Here is a 22,835-nt window from a genome sequence, read left to right as displayed (position 1 = left end):
TTTTTAGAGTTCAGAGAGCAGAAGGAAGAGGCAGTGACATGTCCATACTTCCTCTGTAATTTCCCCTCTCTGGGTCTAGAGAGGCTGGAGTAAGATCAAGATCCATGCCTTTGCTAGGGTTAAAAGAATTATGAGTCCTGGAGAGCCATTTTGCATTGTTACCCAGATCTTGGTGAGACTGGGTGAACGCCAGTGGTTTACTTAGCACCCCTCCTTGGCTAGGACTAGAGTAGAGATAGGGTTAAGGTTAGAATAATGATGGGTCTCATACATGAAATTGTCATAGCATCATCTAGGGTTTGGGGAGGTAGAATAAGGGCACCTTTTTGAAAGGGCTACCTGCAGTTCAGGATCTGTGAGAATACAATTTTGTAAGTGCCATTCATGTATTCTGAACAGTAAACATACTCTGGATTAACATCTCAAACTTTAATTATTTAAAAGTTAGACATCTAATCTAGGCTTATTGTTTAGGTTCCTTCACTAGAAAGTGAAGATAGAGAAGAACCTGTAATGTATTCGTTATCCTGACTTCCCCTCTGGAAGTCCCTTGTCATTCTCTGTTCTTAAGAGAATGTAGGTAACCAGCTCAGATGATATGACAACATTTAAGCTACCTAAAAGTTTATTTAAAGAACGTCAACTTTGCTTGTTGCTATGGTCTGTAACATTTGTAAGACAAGCTTTGAGATGCCATTATTTCATTCAGTCCCTGGACTTCTCTAAGCAGGTGGATCCACACACAAGGGATGGGAAGTTACCAGTGTTCATGTTGTCCACAGAGTGCTACTAGTACCGTGTCTTGTACCCTGTTAAAACAGTGAGAGCCAAAAGAACCTCACTAACTAAAGGCCAAATACAGCAAAACACTAAAAACAATTCCTCCTTCCATGTCTCATTCTCCAGTCAAAAAGAGCTTCTGCAAAACGAGGAGATACTCGAAAGACTTTTCACTGTGAAATAATAAGAATCAAGATTATTAACACAATAAGAATGCAGAATTATTAGCTGAACTGTAGAGAAAGCAGCTCAGGATTCTGCAGAAAGAAAGATCCTGGCATGCTGTTTCTTTAGTGGTAAATTTTCAGGCTAAACCCAAGTCATCAAAATTATAAGACATGTGAAAGAGGGTAGGAGAAAGAAAGAGAAAGAAAGAAAGAGGCAGAATAGACAGAATAACATAGAGTTTCACATTATTTTACAAAGTGCCTGCAGTTCTTTGAGAAGGGTGCTGAGAATGCAATACTTATGGCTAAATGGAAGCCAAGGTCCAGCCCCGTGTACGAGGCAGCAAAGAGCCATGTGTCCCTAAAGGAACCTCGAAGAGTTGTGACACAAAGCCATATTCTTGAAATGCCTCATGTTTTCCATGTTTTTCTTTTGCACAACACCCATCCAGCTGCTCAGGGGTCAGGCTGTGCCCAGAATTGGTCCTCCACTGTCCATTTCTTTAGATGCTATACTAAGGGAAGGGTGAACGGGTTGGCAGAGCCAAGAGTTGCTTTTCTCCCACTACTGTCCAGCAGGTAAAGGAAATATGGTCCTAAACATGCTTTATTGCAAGCAAAGCCCAGAGAGATATATCTTTATTTACTGTGGGAGCATGATAAAGATGTAACTGGCATAATCTGAAAGGGTGCATTGCTGCTAAGGGATAAGTCATTCTTCAAATTCTGAATGCTATCACACAGACAAAGGAGGAGGGAAACTGTCCTTTCAAGTACCTTTCCGAGGGTCTTGAACCCTCTCTGGGGGTCTACCTGTCCTTCTGGGGACTATGGGCTGAAATCTGTCAGCTTCCACTGACTACAATGAAGCTCAGGGCTAAGAGATTGCAGGGTAATTTGTAACATCTTCCAAAGAAGGGGATAGGACTTTATGACTTTATTTACCCATGTAATTATCATTAGCAATTTTTTTCTTTTTTTGGGTGAGTAAGAATAGGAAGAATGGCCAGTTTTGAAAAAATGTTATAATTTATGTGTGTTATGTAAGTTGGGAGAAAAAAGAATTTTCTTAAAATACACAACTATAAAATTTGAAGATACAAAGACATCAAGGAACAAGGATAAAAGAAAATTAAAGGAAAAATGAGAAGCTTAAAAATCAGCTTCCTGTTGAGACTGTTTTTCACAAATTGTTCTTATTACCAGCTTTATTGGTTCACTGTGGAGTTTGGTCTCTGCAAGCAAAACGGATCGATCAAAGCTTACGGGGCAGGACTGCTTTCATCTTATGGGGAGCTTATGGTATGTGTCAAATGTATGGTATTGAAGGATTTCTATAATCCAGTTTCCTGAACTCTCTGGTAAACACAAAATATTGTTTCTTCTCATAAAACAATGTGATTTAAAATACTGATTTTCTTTTGCAAAGAAATTAATTCTCCCTTCCCAGAAGCTACTGAGTAGGGGAAGACCTACTGTAGAATTGTACCTGTCTTCCACCTAAAGAGATGAAATGCATCGAAAGCAACCGTCCTATAAAGTACTAGATTTGCTTCTTACTGCTCCTGGCCAGTAGTAATACCGTTGACTTTAACATAAAACTCCTGTACCTTTCTGAATTACTCACTAGAGGGCAATATTATGCCTATTATGAGCTCTGCTACTTCCATTGACAATGCCATTGCCATTCATGCACATATGAATCAGAAAGGCACCGACTGACTGGACCAAATAAAGTGCAAAGAAAGTGTAAATAGCATGGCCACTGACAAAAAGAGAATGCTTTAGTATTTTACATTCCTAAATAGATTTCAAAACTAATCCCAGCTCAAGTTTTATGTAGATGAAAATCTGCATACGCAGGTTTGATACTGCCCTGCCTGGACAGATTAACTGTGGAAAGAGGGACTGTACACCTTTACGGACAGCTTATGGGCTTCCCCTCCTTTGGACAAACAGCTGGTAGGGGAGATATTAATTTCTCCTCAGTTTTGCAGAGCACTAAAGCAGATGATCAGTTTCTAAGTGCAAAAGCCCTAAGCTGGTATCAGTAGGTGTCAACTGCATCAGGTTGTGCAGATACTGGATGATTTTTTGGAATTAGTAAGAGCCAAAGGAAATTAAAAAGCACTCTTTTCAAACATTTTTATAAACCAGAAATCAATTTTTCATGGAAGGTATATTTTAAGCTTAACACATAGACACAGCAGCCTAACAGCCAGCTACATGATACATTCACATGGAACCATGGCTGGACTAGCACAACTTGGACTCCCGTAACTGGAGATAGGTGGATTGTTATGACAATAAACATATTACAAAACTCTCCTAGTGGTATACGGGTCAGCCTGCTTCCCATTCAATTGACAGAAGGAAGAAACAACTTGTCAACATATCTCAAGACATTTATAATAGGCATCCCAAGAGAGGGGCAGTTGAGAGTTAAAATATAGAAAGGGGAACCCTCCCAGACATTTTACCATCTGCTGAGTTTAGCATTGGTTTTCTCCCAACACTTGCAATTTGGAGACTTTTGTGAGCAAACTCTGTGGTATACGATTTGCAGAGATTTCTCTCTTAATAAGCTGAGAGATCTGCATGCTCATCAGCCCTCTAGAGAAATAAACGTGCCTTCCTTTCTACATAGCAGCCTGATGCAGTGTCTGACTGCTCAAGAACACGAGCAGAAGTGTGCTAGCACTATCACAGCACTCATCTGTAGAACAGTAAAACGTATTGTTTTCAAACTACAGATCAATGAGCTCCCCTACAAATCAGGCTCCAGTGCAATGCATTTTGTTTACATGTCTATCTGTTCTAGAATAAGGCTGAAGCTACTGTTTTTCTGAGAATCCTTCAGTGCTTGCTATATGCACAGCCAGCAAACAGGAAACCTAGGCTTGCTTTTATTTACCTCGTGAAACCAAAAAGGTCCAATATCAAAGCACAGTTCAAGGCAATATTTATTCTACTCTGCCTGCCTAAATACTTTACAGTTTTAAGTTAAATGCACTTACCTGTTAAACTGGGTACTAAAGGGCAGAAGTAATCATGTCTCCAATACTCATGCGGCTTTCATAGTAATATGCCCCACAGAATCTATCTGCAGGATGTTACCTCCTTTTTCTGTTTAATTTTGACAGAGATGAAGGTAAAAGTCCTATCAGAAATGCTCAATTTTGGTGGCTGGAGTTGAGTGTACCAGACTTGTGCTCTCTCTCCTTTCTTTCTATCCTTTTCTTCACCAGACACCAACAAGCTCTTCTGCTTTTGATTAAAGTAGTAGGCAAGAACTGCTTGTTCACAAAACTGTGCTATATAACACAAAAGGATAACTGCATCTCAAATTCCCTACCTCTAAGGTTGACAATGGAAGTAGTAACTGCCCTTGAGTTGATAAATGGCAGATTCTTGTCATTACTTTTATCATCAGTAGTTGTTGGGTAATGCTGCTGGATAAACTTTTGATACTGCTGGGTCCACCTAGGTCCTCACCCATCATATTACTGAAATTACATGCAGATCTGACAGCATTTATATTCAATAGGTAATGAAGAAGGACTACCCTCCCTTCCAAAAGTGTGTCCATCTTGCATGTAACACCTAAGACAGTCTGAAGATGGGCAAGGAGTTCACCAGCAAGGCTGCTATGTGCCCTGTACAATCCCTATGTGAGCTCTACAAGTCCATCCCTGTGCAGCTTTTGGGACAACAGCTTAGTGGGTTCTGTGCTCTTCACCTTGAGCATCTGAAACATCTTGTACACAAATTAATTACATCCATGGCCTTACGTGCTGAAGTTTTCTTTTACGGCTGACTGATTCATCTCACAGATTTTTATTTGGAACAAAACTGAAATACAGAAATGTTTCCATTTGATCATTCTAGTCTGCATACGCATCTGATTCTAACTTCAGTATAGATAGTGGCAGTGTGAGTAAAGTGCTGAGGTCCTATGCCTAAGCACCTGCTAGGAACTTCAAAAAGTATACCAACTGTTTCTTTTACAGCTGAAGAGAGGAAATATGTGTAGCGCAGTGTTTATTTCGTAGAAGGATATTTTTTTTTAGAAATACAGCAGTGGCTAGGCAGTTTTGTTAAAGGTGAAGATTAGAAGATAGTGAGGCTCATGATAGCCTGCTGTTTCTTGCAAAGCTTACTTTGCAGTCTTAGACTAGCTCTCGGGAAAGCTCTAGGTAAGTTTTGCTACTGCTTGGGAGAAAGCCATTGTCCATCCTGATAATTATCTGCCAGTCGTCTTAGTATGGGCTTCTGCACAGAGGCCCAAAACTCAATTCCATATCATTTAGCTGATTGGCATATTTGGCACAAGCAGACCCTCTGCGGCTCACGTGACAGAGGAGACAGGCTGCAGCAACCTGCGCACAGGAGAGGTTTCCTCATCACTGAAGGCTTCTGAACCAGAAATGGCAGGATGATTTGGTCACTGAGGAGGCAATAAAGGCATAAGTTACTAAGGCTAGGTGGTTGGCTACAAGAAGATAACATCTAACCAGCTGGAGAGGGTGAGCAGCGGTACGTCCAGCTAACGTTATGTGAGAACTTAGCCTCAGCAAGGAGCCGGGGAACATCCCTGAACTGCAGCCTGGACTAGCCTGTCTGTCAGCGTGTGACTGTAATCCAGGGAACCACATCCTGACTATGAAATCTTCAAAATGTTTTCCTCTTCTCCACGGCACCCACTCTGACCAGTTTGAACTCAGCTTCAGGTAGTTCTTTTCTGTGGATGAGCTGATCCTGCCCAAACTCAGGGCATAACTTGGGCGAAAGGCAGAGGATGAGAGGTAGAGCTAGACGCCCTCTGCGTGAGACTTGCACTTGAATCCATGTCGTCTAACAAATGATTTAGTGACAGCAGCTAGGTATCGGAAGGGATAGGATAACCATACCCAAGTCTAAACTGAGCAGTTGTAATGGGTCTGACTGCTGGCCAACCTTGCCTCCTCTGAACTGTAAGAATTCCTCCCCAACAGCTCTCGGTATTGCACTGTTTATTTCACTGTATTCTGTCAGCTGTTCTACATTATCCAAAATGCTTCTCCTGTTAACACTCAGCTGGACTCTGTCCTACATACTGTAAAATCTTATGGCTCATACCACACTTCTGGCAGCACTCAGTGCTACATATGCTTTTCTTGCAGCACAACAAGTACTTAACTTGTAGAGGCCTTTAAGGCCATCCGGTTTCAAGCTGAACTTCCACCGAAATCAATGGGATTTCAGTTCTGCTTCAACACTGACAGCATAGCGGGACCCCTGTCAGGTTTTGAGTTTCTGAAATCTTTTCCCATTAGTCCCCAGAGCTTCTAAGATTATAAGAGCAGCCTCATGTTTGTGTATACCATCCATCTTAGGTTGTATGAGTGCTCTCCAAGGTTTATTCTTCAATTACACACTGCAAATGAAGAACAGGAAAAACACCATCTTTTAGCATTTTATATTCTTGTTCTTCTCTTTTTTTAAATAAGCCCTGTATTAATTTCTGCACCGGTTCTCCAGCAGATTGGCCTACTGGTTAAGGCAGGCCTCCAGTGATGGAGAGTTCAGGCTCAGTTCAGTGAAATACCTAAAAAAGTGCTTAAGGGTACTGTCTGAATTTTTCCAGTTAGCAGATTGAGCTGAAAGTCTTGTGCGGTGTCACCCACTCTTATCAGTTATTTACAAGTACCATGGGAGTTGGCATTTGGATCATAAAATAGCGAAGGGAGCCTTCTGAAGACTGGGGAAGAGGAGAGAAAGACAGACAGGCAGATCTCAAAGAAGAGGTGGGTACTAAAAGACTGTCCCTAGGTGGATGGGGCCCACTGCCCAGGCTGAAGGTGGAAAGAAAGGTCTCGATGTTGACTGGGATGAGTTGCCTTTTTCCAGGACACTTCAGCAAAGTGGCCGTGGCACGCACCAACCTGGCCAACCAGAGGCCAAACCAGCTTTTAGGCACAACTACGGTGCAGTTCAAATGTCACCGGAGCTGACCTAGCTTTACACTATCTCACTTGGGTCTCAGGGGCAGGGAAACTGTGCAGGAACTCGCTTTAAGCCTGAGCTGCGCCTCTTTCCCAGGACCCTGTGCAGGTCCTAAGCAACCCACACCAATACCCATGCAATCACTCTGTCACCAGTTCTGCTGCTGGCTGGTTTAAAGGTATCTCCAGTACGTGTAAACAAGTGATAGATGTGCCTATGGACTGCGGTGTGGACACAAGTGGCTTCCACAATCCTCCTGTCTGCCTGAGGAGACAATGTAGAAGAACCTGAGAAGAACATACAGAAGAACCTCTGCGGGCCCAAAACACAAACACGCACACACAGAGTATAGTGAATATTTATAACTTAGGTCGCAGGGAAGCTTTTAGGCTGCTTAACTGGCATGGGAGCTGTGCAGAAAATACCAGGAGCATTCTGTCTGTTCGTCAGTGTAGCAGGAAATGTAAGATTTATGACATGGGCTGGGGACTTTGAAAGAGTGCTGCACAGGACTCTGAATCATCTATGATATTAGCTGAAAAAAGCAGCATGATATTATTTTTTCTTTTAGATATTCAGATTTTGGGGGGTGGCATAGACTTTCCCCTCCCTGTCTGAGAACATGGCTATGGTACCCAATTGTACATCACTTTAATACAGGAAATATATCTTTCTTATTTTTTTTTTTCCCTCTGTCTTCTTTTTAAAAATTTATTTATTATTTGGTTTATTAACTGCTAATTGTGAAAAGCAGCTTTCACCTGTGAAAGAACAGGACTTGATATTATGTTTAATTGTTCCACAAATAGCATTTCACAGCCCAGTAGGCACTAATTCTCGCTATGTTCATTCACCTGCTCTAACCTGTGTTGTTCCTGTTACAAAGTACGCTTTATCAAACAAGCCAGAGTACAAGCCTTTTGATCCAGAAGTGACTGCAGTTCACCCCTATCAAGATCAAGCCTTCCAGCCTGTCTATTTCATAGCAGAAAATTTGGAAGATGCCAAGGCCAAGCTTCAGTAAGTAAAGTGTTTGTGGGTATTTTCATTGAGGGGGGCACACCGGCTTGAATCCTAATCTCAAATTCCTCTACCACTGCTGCAATCACCACGCCAGGCTACCTCCCTGTGCACTTCATCTGCACAGCGGCTTTTTTACAGCAAAGTTAAACATGAGATTGTTTATCTCAGAAAAGCTTCACAGAAAATCATAACTACATATTGTTATGCCCCATCCCGTGCCTCATTTTAGCAATGCCTCATTTTAGCAACTTTCGAAGTAAATTCTGTAACTGAATAGTAGAGCGTGATCCCACAGTTGGGGTGCCTATGTGCTAGTCCATACAAATAGGAGGTTGTGAAGAACTGATTTACCCAAGGTCACAGGGAAATTTTATAGCAGACTGCGGAATTAACATGGATCAGCAGGGGTCTTAAAAACAAGATTGCCTTTCTCCTCTGATTATATCTGCACAAGAATGCAGAATCAGCATTCACAGGCAATCTAATTTCTACAAAGTAGCTGACTGCAACCTAAATAACATTATTTCAAATTAGCTTGAGGTGTTTCTAAATGCATTTCTTTGTTATGTTATGCAGTAAGGATTTTCTTTTTTTTTAAAGTAAGCACGGTTTCAATTCTGGCCTTCATCTCCAACAGTTAGAATAACATGACCAATTCTGGCTGGAGGCAGGAGGCTGGTTGTGGAGCTACTGGGGAGCATGTAGGAGCTGAAATGAGGAATTTATTAGAGGAAGAGAACCTGGCCCAGACTTCTTCCCTACTCCCCCCACCTCTTCCCCAGCAGCAGTCTGCTGGGGTTACAGCAATGGCAAATTAGGCCCCTCATCTTAAATCTGAAGGTTCACTTTAAATTATCAATGTGTGTCAAAACGTGGTTGAGAATTCACTGGCAGAAAAGAGAGGACTTTCAAGAGCATTTGACCCAGGCAGACCCGAAAAGAACTTACAAGGACAAGGAATACACCATTCTCAGACTCAAAGCTTTTTCATACATTTTTTCAAGATAATTGCACAGCCAAAGCTGCTCAAAATAACCGAAGGCACAAGAATCTGTTAGAACGGAAAACATAAGGCAACATCAGTACAGGGGGTTCCTACCAGCATGTACTTAATGGAAACATTGTCGAAAATGGCAAGCAATCATGTTTTTTCTTTTAATAGAGACAGCAAAATAGCCCAGGATGCCTAGCATCAACAGGTTTTTAGAATTTTACACAGAAAGAGCTACTCCAGGTTATTTCTTGGAAGTGAAGGCAGCAGACTGTGTTCCTGCATTCCTCAGCTTGTGGTTGTAATAACTCTGAATTGTGTTAACGTAGAGCTGTGAGAGCACAGACGGGTCTGAGCCAGCCACGCTGTAAAGCAGGCACTGCAGATCTTTTGGGCTGCAAGTAGTTCAGCCGTGGGGAGATGTACTGCACCAGACAACGTCAGAGAGTACCAGTGAGGAGGTGTCACGGTAGCTTCTGCTCCCCGATAAGTCCACGCCTACATGCCGAAAAATTAGGTCCTGCAGTTTTTACACTTCGGGAAATGGCTTCTGAACTAGCAGCTCTGTCTTCTTCCCCACAGAAACTACGTGATGAAGATGAAGAAGCCTTTTTCTCTGCGCTACGACCCCTTCACCAGCAGCATAGAGGTTATGAACACACCTCAGAAAGTCAAGAGGGCACTCTGTCAAATGAGAGAGGAACTGAAAAACCTCTGCTTGGCCCTTGAAAACCTCTCTTAAAACTACAGCAGTACATCTCACCTGGCACTGAGATACTTGTAGACGGTATCAAGACAGCAGTTGAAGATTTAGTGATGAAGTTGTAGTTGCATGCGAAAATCTTTAACCCACAAAACAGGTCTGTCAAGCTGATCTTTTCACTGTAATTTAGGCTGCCAACTTAGCCACATTAATGAGTTCCTATCGAGTGTGTTTCAATGAGAAACAAGACCAAATTACTCCAATTTTTGGTAGGTGAGATGAGCTACAGCTGTTTGGAGTGTGTTTATCTGTTATTATTGGACTCTTACAGGTTTTTTTATTCACCTGCCACCTTTTCAAGTTATCTGTCACAAAATAGCACAGTAACTCTTCAGCCACACAGTCTTTTACTTGCTGCTTAAATGACACGATCGCAGTCTTTTAGGTTGGCTAGCTGCCTACTGTCAGCAGCCCTTGCAGCTAGCTCATTTCTGCTAGCAATTACTATCAGCTATTGTGCTCACAAACTATGAATGGTTCCCTTACAATGTGCAAATGCAAGAGTTTGTAAGAGGAACCCTGTACTTCTGCTCACTATTTATTTTTTAGACAATCATTCAGTAGCCTTAAAATATGGCAAAATAATTTCCTGTCATATTGAGATCACAGAATATTTGTCCCTTGGCTAAAAAAAAAGCAGAAAATAATAGGCCCATGATACTCTGGCTCTGCCACATGCAAGGATGTTTAATTTGAAAGGGAAATTTGGATTCTGGGAAGGAAATTTGGGTGTTAGAAAGGATTTTCAAAGAAGCCTTTAAGAAATAGAGTCCCATTGGTTTTTCATGGGATTTGGATACTCCTGGAGACCTTTAAAGATCTTTGTTTTCTATTGATGTCGTGATGATTGTAGTAATAACCAAAAGGCCAAATCAACAGAACATCTAGTGTAAAACCTGAGATCACCCACTAGCAGCCCTATAGCTTTGCTATGGAAACAATATCAGATGTGTGCTCCAACTCATCTCGCCTCATCTTGTCCCTCTCTGAGACATGTCTGAGATTTATCTACACTCTGCAGGTTATGTTTCCCAGAATCAACCCCATAACGGCCTTTTCCAGACTTTGATGCTCTTCGTGTCCTATTCCTTGCTCTCCTACCCACAAGCAGAGACTATTTCAGGAAAAGAAGACGAGGCTCATGCCTAGAAGGGTTCCCTCTCCTCTTACCAGCACTGCAAACAGCAGGGCAATGTGGATCTTAGGGCTTCAAGCTATGTGACATCCACAAACATCAAGGTCGATTTATCCTGCGCAGCTTAGAAGCTCTACTTATTTTTTGAAAAGTACATTTAGCACGTGGCAGACAGCAAGCTTGTCCACTGCTGTCCACTGGCTGCCAGTGTACACGGTCTGAACTCTGAGGTAAATGTGAGGTGGTTTGGCTCTTGATGGAAAAGGAGTCATCATCTCTGCCTTAACTGGTCACTGTGGGATAGCAGCATGTACCGAAAGTCACAACAGAGCAATTCACATGCTGTTACTTCATACAGAGCTTATCTCACTGTAATTTGTCCACGTGCCAGGCTCTAAAGAAACTGTCTTATTGAAAGTTAATGGGATTTTGTCTCTTAAATCTTCATGTCTATAAGCACTTCAGAAAAATTTCCCATGGGCAGTAATAGAGTATTCAAGATCTGGGGAGATGCTGCAACTGCTGCGTTTTATTAAAATGTGGTGATGCCTGAAAAATTTGGAAGTATCTTGACAAAAATGGCTATGAGACCCCTTCCTCTCAACAGCAGGAACATCCCAAATTCTTTCTTTTTCTTCATTTAAGTCCAGGATTCTTCTACTCTACTCCAGGAAAACACTTGCATATCATAAACCCTGTTTTGCTAGAGATTCTGATAGGGACAGGGCTGAAGTGAGTTCCTTTGCTTCCAGTACATTTCTGCTGTGATGGAGGATGATCTCTCAGCATACTTTTATGGATTTAATTCTACTTCTCCTGCTCTCTCACATACACACACACACACACACACAAATACCATTTCTCTTCAGAGCAATTTGTTTTGTTACATATTGTAATAATTTATCTGTCCACTTCCTGCCAATTGGTGCATAGGCAAAAATGCTCGATAGCTCGCAACAGATTGTTTTCAGAAGTATTATTTTCATCAATCAGTTGTTTTACAGTGAAAATTGAACCATGTGCTCCAGTTTTGTGTGTTTTCTTTTTCTTTTTCTTTCTTTTTAAGTGGAAGATAATGGCAGAGCGGAAGAGCTATCACAATATTTTCTATAGATGGACTCTGTAGGCCATAGGGTCTTTTTCATGTATTCCCTCTGAAATGGTTGAATGTGGAGTTTAGACTTGAGTTTGGCTATTGCTCAGAACAGACCTATATTTGGAAGAAATGAGAGACCTGATGGATTTGTTTTGCCCAAGGCCTCACACTTTCCTTGGAGGGACTCCAGGCCCGCCCACACACCCTTGTCTTTTCCAGTTCCTGTAGCAAGGAGAGAAAAAGAAACCATTTGGAGCCAGATTCTCCCACCCTTACACACGCTGAGTAGTACCCGATCTCTCGAGCAATCCCAGCGACAGCACTGAGCCTATTTAGGGTGCTGTACACACACAGTAAAAGCAGGATTATCAAAACCTCTGCGGGTATACTTGCTTTTTTATTGTCTTAATGACAGTCAGCCGGCATACACGGCTAGGGTAGGCTCCAGTGAAGCTTAGCAAAGCTTCGAAAGTAATGAATTTGGCTACTTGAACTTTTAAGAAGCAGAAATCTTTTTCCAAAGGAGGCAAATCTTTCCCTCCCTACTTAGGCAAAACGTACCCCAGGATGGCCATGTTTGACACGCCCTCTAAGGAGGTCCAAATTCTTTTCTGATTCAGTGTAGTGACAAAGCAAAAGCCTTCAGGGTTACATCCTTATGAGGTACACTGGTCATGCTGCTCTTCCAATAGTCATTCTTTCATTTCCTCACTGGAGCCAAGAAGTACCTCATACTCCTGTCAGCCTAAGGCAGGGGTGATGGGGAAGGCAGTGATGGGGCCTCCCGATGAAAATAATGGCACAGAGGAAAAAGCACCAACCAGTAAAAATATGTCTTTTTGTTAGTTTGCATTTCAGCAGTTTCACATTAATCTTGCACAAGAAGGCTCCAAAGACAAGTAAAACACATCTTGTGACTTGAAAATGAACTGATGAACTCCCCGTGGGTCCTTTGCTTATCCCGATAAACTTATTTTTCCTAGATGGAGTGCATTTAGAACAAAACAGTGTATGTTATTAAATCTGTATTGTGTTGTTCTGTTATACATGGGAGAGTTAGTAAATTCAGTTCGTGGCTTTCGGTTTGTTTTGTTTTTTGGCTAACCAAGTCTGTCCTCTACCAATTTTGGTCCACCTTCAAGCCTCCAGCTGCTTCACTGCTTCCCTGCAGATTTACTAGGGATGCCAAGGGTACCACTGTGTAAGGAGAATACACAGTTGTGCAATTTGGGGAATTTGGCAGGACAGGAAGAGGAAATTCAGGCAGGCCTCCCACCCACTCCCATGAGAAATAGTATTGTATTACAAGGCAGAGCTGTCATCCTCAGAAAGACCTTCTTGATCACTTCCCTCTGGTTCCCTTAACATTTCAACCTTTATACTACCTGGTGAATGTAAACCTTACTTAACCAATTAAAGAAATACCAGAAGCGTGGAGGTGGGGGGTGGGGGGAGGGGGGTAAGGAAAAAAAAAAAAGGACCTTCCAAGAAAGGAAACTTCATTACACTCAGTCTTCCTTGTCTCTGCTGATCCATGAAGGAAAAAGCAAATTAAAAAAACCAAACTTCCATGGAAATGGTAGCGTATTCCTGAAGAAACCTATAACATGAAATTGTTCCACGTACAGCTATACACACAAGGATCGCCTTACTCCCATCACTGAAATGCTGTAACTTACCCAGTAAATCACGACCATCAATTAACCACGCACAGAAGTGTTACATGACTGTTTGAGGTAGGAAATGAAACTACCAGGAAAAACCCTTCGGTAGCATTGCCTTACATATGTACTGCAAAACCAGAAGGTTCTCTGGAGCCTGCTTCCGTAGATAACTTACAGCATGGAGAAATTCCAGCTGGCAAAGAAACAGATGGGTATATACATACATCCCTAGTAATCTCACCCACCACTAATCAGGAGTTTATACGTGGGCTTTGAGATTTAGTTAGACGACATTACTTAGCAGCATTCTTCAGCTGGCGCATGATCAGAGGTTGGCAGAAAGGGTTACTGGCTGTATCGTATTAAATATACATTAACTTTGGGTAATGCTGGTGGCTGAGGCCCAAAGTGAAAGCAAATCTCTGGCACTCTCCCCCACCACAAGAATTCCTCAGGGGAAAGAAAGTCAGACTAGAAAAGGAGTCTGGCTGACAACTGGCAGAGCAAAGGGACGAGGAAGGAAAGGACTGGTAGATAGGCCTAAAACATGTTTGTTTTGCATATGCTGTTTCATCGTATTTGAGAAACATTTCTGTTTGAAAGGGAGCTTTTTAGCATACAAAAGGAAAGTTTGGACCTGTAAGAGTGTAGAGGAGTTGAGTTCAGTTAAGACTTTTTAAGTGTGCCTGAGAAGCGTTAAGCCTTATCTAAGGCATTTACTTTCAGCATGGGGTACAAAGGTTAGAAAGAAGAAAAGGGGTCTTTGGGAAACAGTTTTTTACCTGGTGTGTGGGAAAGCTGAAGCTGACCAGGCCTTGCTGCCCTGCCAGACACAAGAGTCCTAAATTTTGAGCGAGGGCTATCTTAGGAGGGGAAAGTGAGCACTGCCCCTCCAGCAGCAGACCGTGAAATTGTTATTGCTATAGCTGTATGCTAGGTGCTGTCTTTTACCCTGCTTCACTATTTTGTCAAGAGTTTTCTTTTTTCCCTTTATTTAAAATGTTATTTATTGATCTTTTTGACTTGTGTTTGCAAATGGGGAAAATTAGCTCACTGAACGTGAGAAAATTCAATATTATTTTCCCAGGGCTTTGGGTGGAACTTGAACAACAAATGGACCCTCTTAAGCTTAAACCTGGCCCTTGCCAAAGGCAATTAAGGCCTGGCAAAATGGTTACATTTGGGTAAAAGAGGTGACAGCTACCACTTGATGTATCTAAACCAAATCTCTACTCCCATCCACAACCGCTAGTGTTAAGTCTTCAAAGTACGTCTTTCACAAAACTATCCATGACAGCTTTAAACATAAATGACTAAATATAAAACATAGCACTTAACACCTGTCAAGTACAGTGACTAGAAAAATCCTCCAGTTTGGAAGTTCAGTATCTGAACTGGCTGCTTTGTAACAATTTTGGATACCATTTACAATTATGTGGACTATTTCAGCTGTCGCTGAAGTTGTGGAGTTTGAGCATGGTGTGCAATAAAGCAGGATATGCTGTTGACTTTAGTGGAGCCAGTTTGATCCCACTTACAGACTCGGAATCAACAGCAAAATCAAAATATTGAGCAGGCTATAGCTAAAATGTGGAAGTAAAAATAAAGGATCCATTTACAGTCATATCACTGTGCAGCATTTAGTACTTTCCTCTTACATTTACTGACAGAGAAAAAAACCCCATCTATCAGTATTAAAGAAATATTCCTTGAAGTGGTAGACTGGCACAAACTAAATACTCTTACATAAATAGACAATTAAAATGAACTCATAGAAGGAAAATATCTATTAATTTGTTAATTAACAAGTGCTGTCTTTCAAGAACATCTCACAAGATGACACAGATTATCATCATTATGTTTTGTACAAGAGTGTTAGAAACATTCTCAATAGAACCCATAAAAAAAAAAAAAAAAAAAAGGCCTGTTTTTAAGTATTTCCTGAATGAATCCCAAAACTGATGGGTTAGAAATGGAATGTGTGTTGGATGATGACATGAATTTCATACAGTGTTTAAGTCTTGTACTTCAGACTTTTCAATTTGGTTCTGACTCTCGCATTAGTTCATATTTCTTGGTTTAAATCTAAGTAAACAAAATTATTTCACTCGATTCTTGTGTCTCTAGTGTCCTACAAAGGCAGGCTTTGTAACCAAATCTGAATTTTAGCCCCTTTTATGAAACACTGTGTTAGCTGCAAGGAGCTTGAGGAGGAAGGAATTTCATAAATGAAACTTGCTGGTCACTGTTTCTTGTTGTAACTTTCTTCCAATTACCAGTCTTTATCCCTGGGCAGGAAACAAGTCAAAGGTTACCAGAATGGGCTTTCTGTTACAAATGTGTCATCCAATAGTGCTATCAAGTGCATACACAGTTTGATAATAATTCCACCCCATCACTAATGCGATATTGGCTTTATGATGCTACTGCTTGTTCGGGTTGTGGGCAAACCATTCAAGCACATTTTCTCAGTACTTTGTGATACATCATTAGCTTCTGCATTGCTATCTTGATTAAATGGAGTTAAAGATAGATAAAAAAACAAATTTGGGTGGAGAAAATTGAATTTCGTATTGCCTTGACATATTTGTCCAGGAACCAGACTGAAAACATGAAGCAAAGAAGCAATGATGTCATTATGCAGAAAACAGGGAACACATCGCTCTTTACTACTTAAATGGCAAAGATGGGCTGTACAAAGACTTTCCTGATTCATTTCTGCAAATTGCTCTTTACATTCCAGCAGTTTACTAAAGCCTTTAGGTGCTAACAGCTGAAGAAACTAAAGTTATTACAGAGGACTGTTGAGCCCAGCATGATTCCCACCCACTAATGGCTTAGTTCCGTATCCTAAGCTGATATAAAATTGTATTACACCACCAGTTTCAGAAGAGCTCTCTTAGGCTATGCTACACAGTCCACTATGCTGCCTGAGAATTCAGGAAAGGAATTTCAGGTTTTGCGCTTTCTAATATATCAGTTTTGAGATTATGGAATCTTGTTTATATTTCTGTGGAGGACAGAGTAAGATAAATTATAGCATTTAGGAAACATGGACAAAGGAGAAATAGTTTTTTACATAAGGAACCCAACTCACAGAAATGAGGAAGAACGTACTCCTGTAGCTGAGGGCACCAACAAAACCCAGCAAGAACTGTTTTGCTCTGAATTCCTCCTACAACACGATCACAGAGTCTTCTGCTAGCAATTTCTCTCCAGAGAAACAGATTCAGCATTTGTCACATTACCAGACTTCCACCCTCAGTAAAGTAGTTGTTATTTTCGGCATGACATGAAAATCTTTCACTAGCAAGATCTTGGTAGATGAAATTAACATATCTTTAAGATTAAGGTCTTTGGTACGCAGCCCATTTCTCCACGGCATCTCTGCTGTCTCCCAGTATTGGTCAGTGAAAGAGAGGAGCAAACGGCCAGCAGGTGAGCATAAATGGGAGAGAGTCCTAGATTCGTGGTAGTCCTGCGTAGCAATTCTGCTGTCTTGAGGCAGAGCAAGGGGTGAGGGATCTTATCCTGAATTAAAGGGCTTCTCTTCCATAGAGCTGGAGTGGAAGAGCGCCTGCAGTGCATTTACTGCCTGTTATGCCCTAAGCTTATCCTGTGCTTCTGCCACAGCAAAAAAAAAATATATATAATTTGGTCTTTCCCATCTCCTTGTAAGACAGAAGCTGGGGCCAGAAGGGAGCTGTGATGCTTCAGTAAGTTTCTTTGGGCAACAGGAGAAGTAGGGCAGGGAAATATGCTGAAGAGAGCACAAGGACTTGCTTATGTCCCACAATACCTGTAGGCTGAATGTTATCCTGAAGGCAGAATCAAAAGATAGAAATGTTTTTCCTCTCTCTGCCAAGAAGGGAACAAGAAGTTGTACACAGGAGCCTTGCTCCTATCAGAACTGTGTCTGGAATAATGAACATGTTACTGAACAGAATCACTGAGGTTGGAAGGGACCTTTGGAGATTGTATAGTCCAACACTCTACTCAGAGCAGGGTCAACTAGAGCAGGTTGCTCAGTATTGTGTCCGCTCAGGCTTTGAATATCTCCAAGGACAGAGACTCCACAACCTCTCTGGGCAGCCTGTTCTAGTGTTTGTCCACTCCTACAGTAAAAAAAAAGATTTTAACATTTAAATGGAATTTCCTGTATTTGAATTTGTGCCCACTGCCTCTTGTCCTTTCATAGGATACTGCTGAGAAGAGTCTGTCTCTGCCTTCTCTATTCTCCCCATCAGGTATTTATACACATTAATAAAATCCCTCTGAGCCTTCTCTTTTCCAGGCTGAACAGTCCCAGCTCTCTCAGCATCTCCTCGTATGTCACATGCTCCAACCCCTAAATCGTCTTCATGGTCCTTCATTAGACTTGCCCCAGTATGTCCATGTCCTTGTACTGGGGAGCCCAGCGCTGGCTGCAGCACTCCAGATGTGGTTTCACCGGTGATGAGCAGAAAGGAAGGATCACCTTCCTCCATCTGCCTGCAATTGTCTTCCTAATGCAGCCCAGGATGCTGTTGGCCATCTTTGCCTCAAGGGCAGATTACTGGCTTATAGCCAACTTGTTGTCCACCAGTACCAGTACCCCCAGGCCAGCAGGCCTTTCCTGCCAAGCTGCTTTTCAGCTGCTGGATTCCCCCCAGCCTGCACTGGTGCATGGGGCTAATCGTCTTCAGGTGCAGGATTTTGTACTTTGCTGAATTTTACGAGATTCCTGTTGTCCCATTTCTCCATCCAAGAAGTCAGTGAATTCCTCAGCCTTTTCCATGACCCCATTCAGCAGCATGCCTACATTTCCTCCAGTTTTCTGCTGCAGACATACTTGTAGAAGCCCTTCCTGTTGCTCTTTACAACCCTCACCAGATTCAACTCCAGCTGGGCTTTGTGTTTCCTAACCTCACCTCATCCCTGCATGATATAATGTTTCTATATTCCTTATGGGAGATCTGAAACTAATTCCACCTCTTGCATGTTTCTTTTTTATGTTTGATGTTTGTCTGGAGTTTCTTGCTTCATCCTCCTGCCGTCTTTCCTTGGCTTCCTGTGTGTTAGGATGGACCATTCTTTGGCTTGGAAGAAGTGATCCTGGAGAAAATGCTCAAAAAGTCTTCTAAAAATGTAGATGATGGGGAGGTGAGATGGAAGGAAAGCAGAAAGAATTCTACTGCCTACCATTAAGGAAATCTGTAGTCATGTTAGAGACCTAAGTTCATGTGCTTGCTCCAGTGGACACCTAATTTACCACATGAATAGAACTACTCTAAGCAAAGAGCAATTGAGGAAGGCTTGTTCTGTAATATCAAATAAACTGAGGTTTTTTTGGACATGTCCTCTAGATGTGGAAAGCCTCAGTTTGATTTTGTGTCATGGAGACCACAGAGAGAATTTGGTACCAGTATAAATCTGGATCTCTAACCTATTGACTAACAGGAGGCTCAGTCCCCCAAAAGCTTTTGCCTTCAGCCATGTAAGACCCAAATCAGACCATGCCAATCATCTTCAGCATGTAGTTGAGATGTCTGAGTAACACACTCTGTAGTTTATGTGTGAGGAGGCACATCAGACAGCACATCTCCTGATTGTGCGGAGTTTCAGACCTGCGGGAGGATTCCTTCAGTTTTAGGGAAAAGGAAGATAAGGTTGGAATACGCTGCCTTCTCCTGCAATCTGTTAAGTGCCACTGAGCACTTCATCCTGATGGGATGAAGAGGCTACCAATAATATTCTTATTAACAACATGTTCAGTAACTGAACTTTTAGGTAACATTCTGATTTCTATTCTTTCCTGAAGCACAGGATTGAAATGCAAGAGAGCTGCTGTAATCCCAGCATGTGGAGAGACGACCACGGAGGAGATGGGACTCCAAGGTAATACACTGCCAAGGGACCTGTCAGTTGAGCTAGCAGATAGAAGACAGAGAAGGAAGCTGCAAGTAGCTCCGAGGATCGCAGCTGAGAACAAGCAGATCAGAGGCGGTGCCTATATAAAGGCAGTGGTACTCTAGTATCACAGGAACACGATTTCATTCTTACTTGCTTCTCTCTGTATCCTAGAGGAGAATCAGGGTGTCATGTCCCTTTGAGGGGTACCCTTCACCTGCTATCACGCTTCAGAGCTCCAGCAGATTTTCACAATCTGTTTGGCTTCTGTTGGCTGCCCAGATCCTGAACTGGCTCACTCTGGAGGATTCAGACTACACTGTCCTTGTCAGCTAGACTGCCCACAGTCACCTTCCCAACCAGGGCTCTATTTATTTCACACGGACCGTGTACCTGCGTGTCGAAGAGCTCGGTGCTATTTACCTTTTGTCCACCAGGTGGTAGCGCAGCATTAGCATTAATGTAAACATGGTGGTTGGCTTTATTTTTGCCCCGTTACCTGCCAGACTCCTACTACTGGACAAATGTTGACAATCTTCTTCGTTAACTTTCTAATTAAAGAACAGCGTGATATATTAGGCCAAAGACGTATACACCGGTATAGTAAATATTTGTGAAAATAAAGAAGAGATACAGAAATCTATTCCATGCCCCAAAGGGCTATTTGGAAAGGATGAGTGGTAGGGATAAAATCATGTAACCTGGCTATGAGATTTTGACCTGTTTCCAGAACTGGTGAGGCCAGATATTATCAAATGCTGCTCCAGGGGGATGAGAGCGGCTGGGCTGCAGTGGCCCCTAACATCCCACTGGAGTGGCTCTCTGGCTGCAGGGTGCGCTGGGGTAGAACTTGTCCTTTCAAGGCCCACCAGAACCCAAATCTAGCAGCTTGTAGGACCATACGTTGGTCATTTCTTTGGTGAAATATTTAGGCTCTTTTCTAAAGCTAGTTTAGGCTATAGTTCAGCCTTTGGCAACACTACTACTGGCTTCAGACAGTCCCATCTATAAGCTCCTTCCAATTTCCACTGCTCATTGACACCTGCCACACCTAGCAGCATGACTATGACAGATCAGGAAAATACTTCAACATTATTATTATTTTCTCCCTTAGACATACTGCTTTTTTTCAACCAAATGTTAGAGGTCTAGTTCACAACACAGGCTCATGAACAGTTGCGCTGCCACTAACAAGAGGGCATTGTGCTTGAAGCCAAGGGTCAGGAGTGGGAAGGAACACGTTAAACTGGAGTTAAATCCATGAACTCTTTTTATCACGGACCTGTGGCTGTAGTTCCCCATGGCGAATGAGCCCTCTTGCCAGGATTTGTGTCTTAATTTTCAGTCTGTTGTACCAAATGAGGGAAAATGTCCTTCAAAATATGTATTTCACATTAAAGTTATGGAGATCACTACTTAGAAAGTTACATAACAACAAAATATTTGTTATTTTTCTATACCATTATTACAATATAGCCAAGTTAATGAACACCTCATGAAGATTCATACATGCTCAAATCCTCTTCATACTCTTAGATCATCAAATAAAAGTCAATCTGAGAGTGGTTTTTAGTAGCCAGTCTTTCGTTCAACAGAAAATAGGAGCATTCGTATAAACCCTTTGAGCTGACATCCTACCCCCGGTGAATTGTGCTCAATCCTGGGATATGTAAATTAATCAAGTAGTGATTTTTGCTGGAGAGGAAGAGGTAGGAAGAGAGCTTTATCTCCAAATTAGTGTGGTCTCTATCTTCTTATCACATCATGGTTAGTGCTGATTAACCAGGGCACTCTCTAGACTGCCTAATTTGAGATCTCCTTTAGCAGGTTACCAAAGTGGCTCTAACCTCAAACCCAGGCTGCTAGGCTTCTTACACAGGGTTGAAAGGACAGAGTGTATTAGTGTCAAAGAGATCAAAAGAAGATTGTCAACCCACTTGGTACCAGAACTTAGTACTGGAACAAAATTCCCTTGTTTGAGTCTTTTTACCAGTAATTCTAGGTGGTCTCCCATCAAAGTGCTGGAAAGTCCTCCTTAGTGTCATAGTGACTGCCCACAATCCTTACAACCAAGACAAAGTGTTGCACAAACTACGCAGGCTCTTAGTTCCCAAGGGCATTACTACATACCATGGGTCTGACTATAATTCTTCATCTGTTACTGCAACTGTAGCAGGAGGCCTTTATTTATGTCAGAGTACCCTTATAGTGTGCTGATAAAGTATTATGAAGTATTCCAAGGAATGGACATAGCTGTCTCCAAGAAATGGAACTGCTGTTCCAGTCTAGTGAAACTATCCAGTTGAGTGAAGATACTTATATTGATGGAAACAGTTTTGCCAGTATGCTCATGCCACCGTTGGGGATCTCACACTCCTGACAGACAGAGCCTGGCAGGAATTTGGTACGTAGATGGGGCCTAGATCAAATGGACAATTTGGAGTTAGAAACATATAGCAATGATCCTTTCAAAATGCTTTTATTTACAGAAACATTCAACTGAAATGAAGTCTCTTAACAGGAGGTCTTGATTACTTTTCCATTTCCAAACCACACATCATAATGGGGATGGAATGTGGTTACCATAAATTGTTGGTTTACAAATCATCACTGACTTGTTAGCAACAGCTAGGATGTTAGAGTTAGAGCAACAGTTTGGATGTGATAAAATAGCAAGAGCCCATTTTTCATGGCATCGTTGGAATGAATATAAATGAATTCATCCCAGAGATTCATTGTGGTGGTTGTGGTAAATAGCAAACTGCATATTTCCTGCTTATGTTGAAATCAATGGGAGTTTTGTTATTGGCATCAGGAGAAGCAGGATTTGACCTTAATAGAAAAGAGAAGAGGAAAAGAGAAAAAGATGAGGAAAAAAGAAAAGAATGAGCCTGAGAGTTCTGAAATGACTAGCAATTCAGCTGCCTGACTGGAGACACTTCAAAAGAGGAGTCTGAAAAGCAAAAAGTACCAACAACCTGAAACTGGGGCCCCTTTTCATTTGGATTTCCTTCCAAATGTTTCTTTGAGTTCTCTGCTTGTGAACTTTGAAACTGAGGAATAACCAATACTAGTCACTGCTGAAAATGCAGATTTTCAAATTTTCCTTTTTCTTGGAAATGCTTCTGCCTCTCTAATGGCACTGAAGAGTTCTCTTATTGGGTTTTGGATGAAGCCTATAAAAATCAGCAAAGGCATTCTTTCAGGGAAGCCAGCACAAACTTTCTTCCGTACTTGTGTTTGAGTCATGACATAGATCATTATCAGTCACTTAACCTTGCTCAAGCAAAATCTACATCTGCTAATAGACAGAATTAGCAACCTTGCCTCTGTCATATAGGT

At 41.8% G+C, this 22,835-nt stretch overlaps 1 protein-coding gene across 1 annotated transcript in view; it reads left to right on the top strand.

Annotated features, from left to right (window-relative positions):
- The window catches only part of LOC104831043 (tyrosine 3-monooxygenase-like), a 32,134-nt gene extending 22,446 nt beyond the window's left edge, over positions 1–9,688 (top strand). Inside the window, exons 10-12 of the mRNA XM_010566360.1 lie at positions 2,154–2,249; positions 7,819–7,952; positions 9,529–9,688. Coding sequence (XP_010564662.1) covers positions 2,154–2,249; positions 7,819–7,952; positions 9,529–9,688 — 390 coding nt within the window. The remainder of the gene's footprint in view (positions 1–2,153; positions 2,250–7,818; positions 7,953–9,528) is intronic.
- Positions 9,689–22,835: the final 13,147 nt, after the last annotated feature.

This window comes from Haliaeetus leucocephalus, unplaced genomic scaffold (genome assembly GCF_000737465.1).
Source record: "Haliaeetus leucocephalus isolate CR32 unplaced genomic scaffold, Haliaeetus_leucocephalus-4.0 Scaffold206, whole genome shotgun sequence".
In the NCBI taxonomy this organism is placed as follows: Eukaryota; Metazoa; Chordata; class Aves; order Accipitriformes; family Accipitridae; genus Haliaeetus; species Haliaeetus leucocephalus.
Note: the sequence above shows the minus strand (reverse complement) of the source record. Positions and strands in the feature narration are given on the sequence as shown.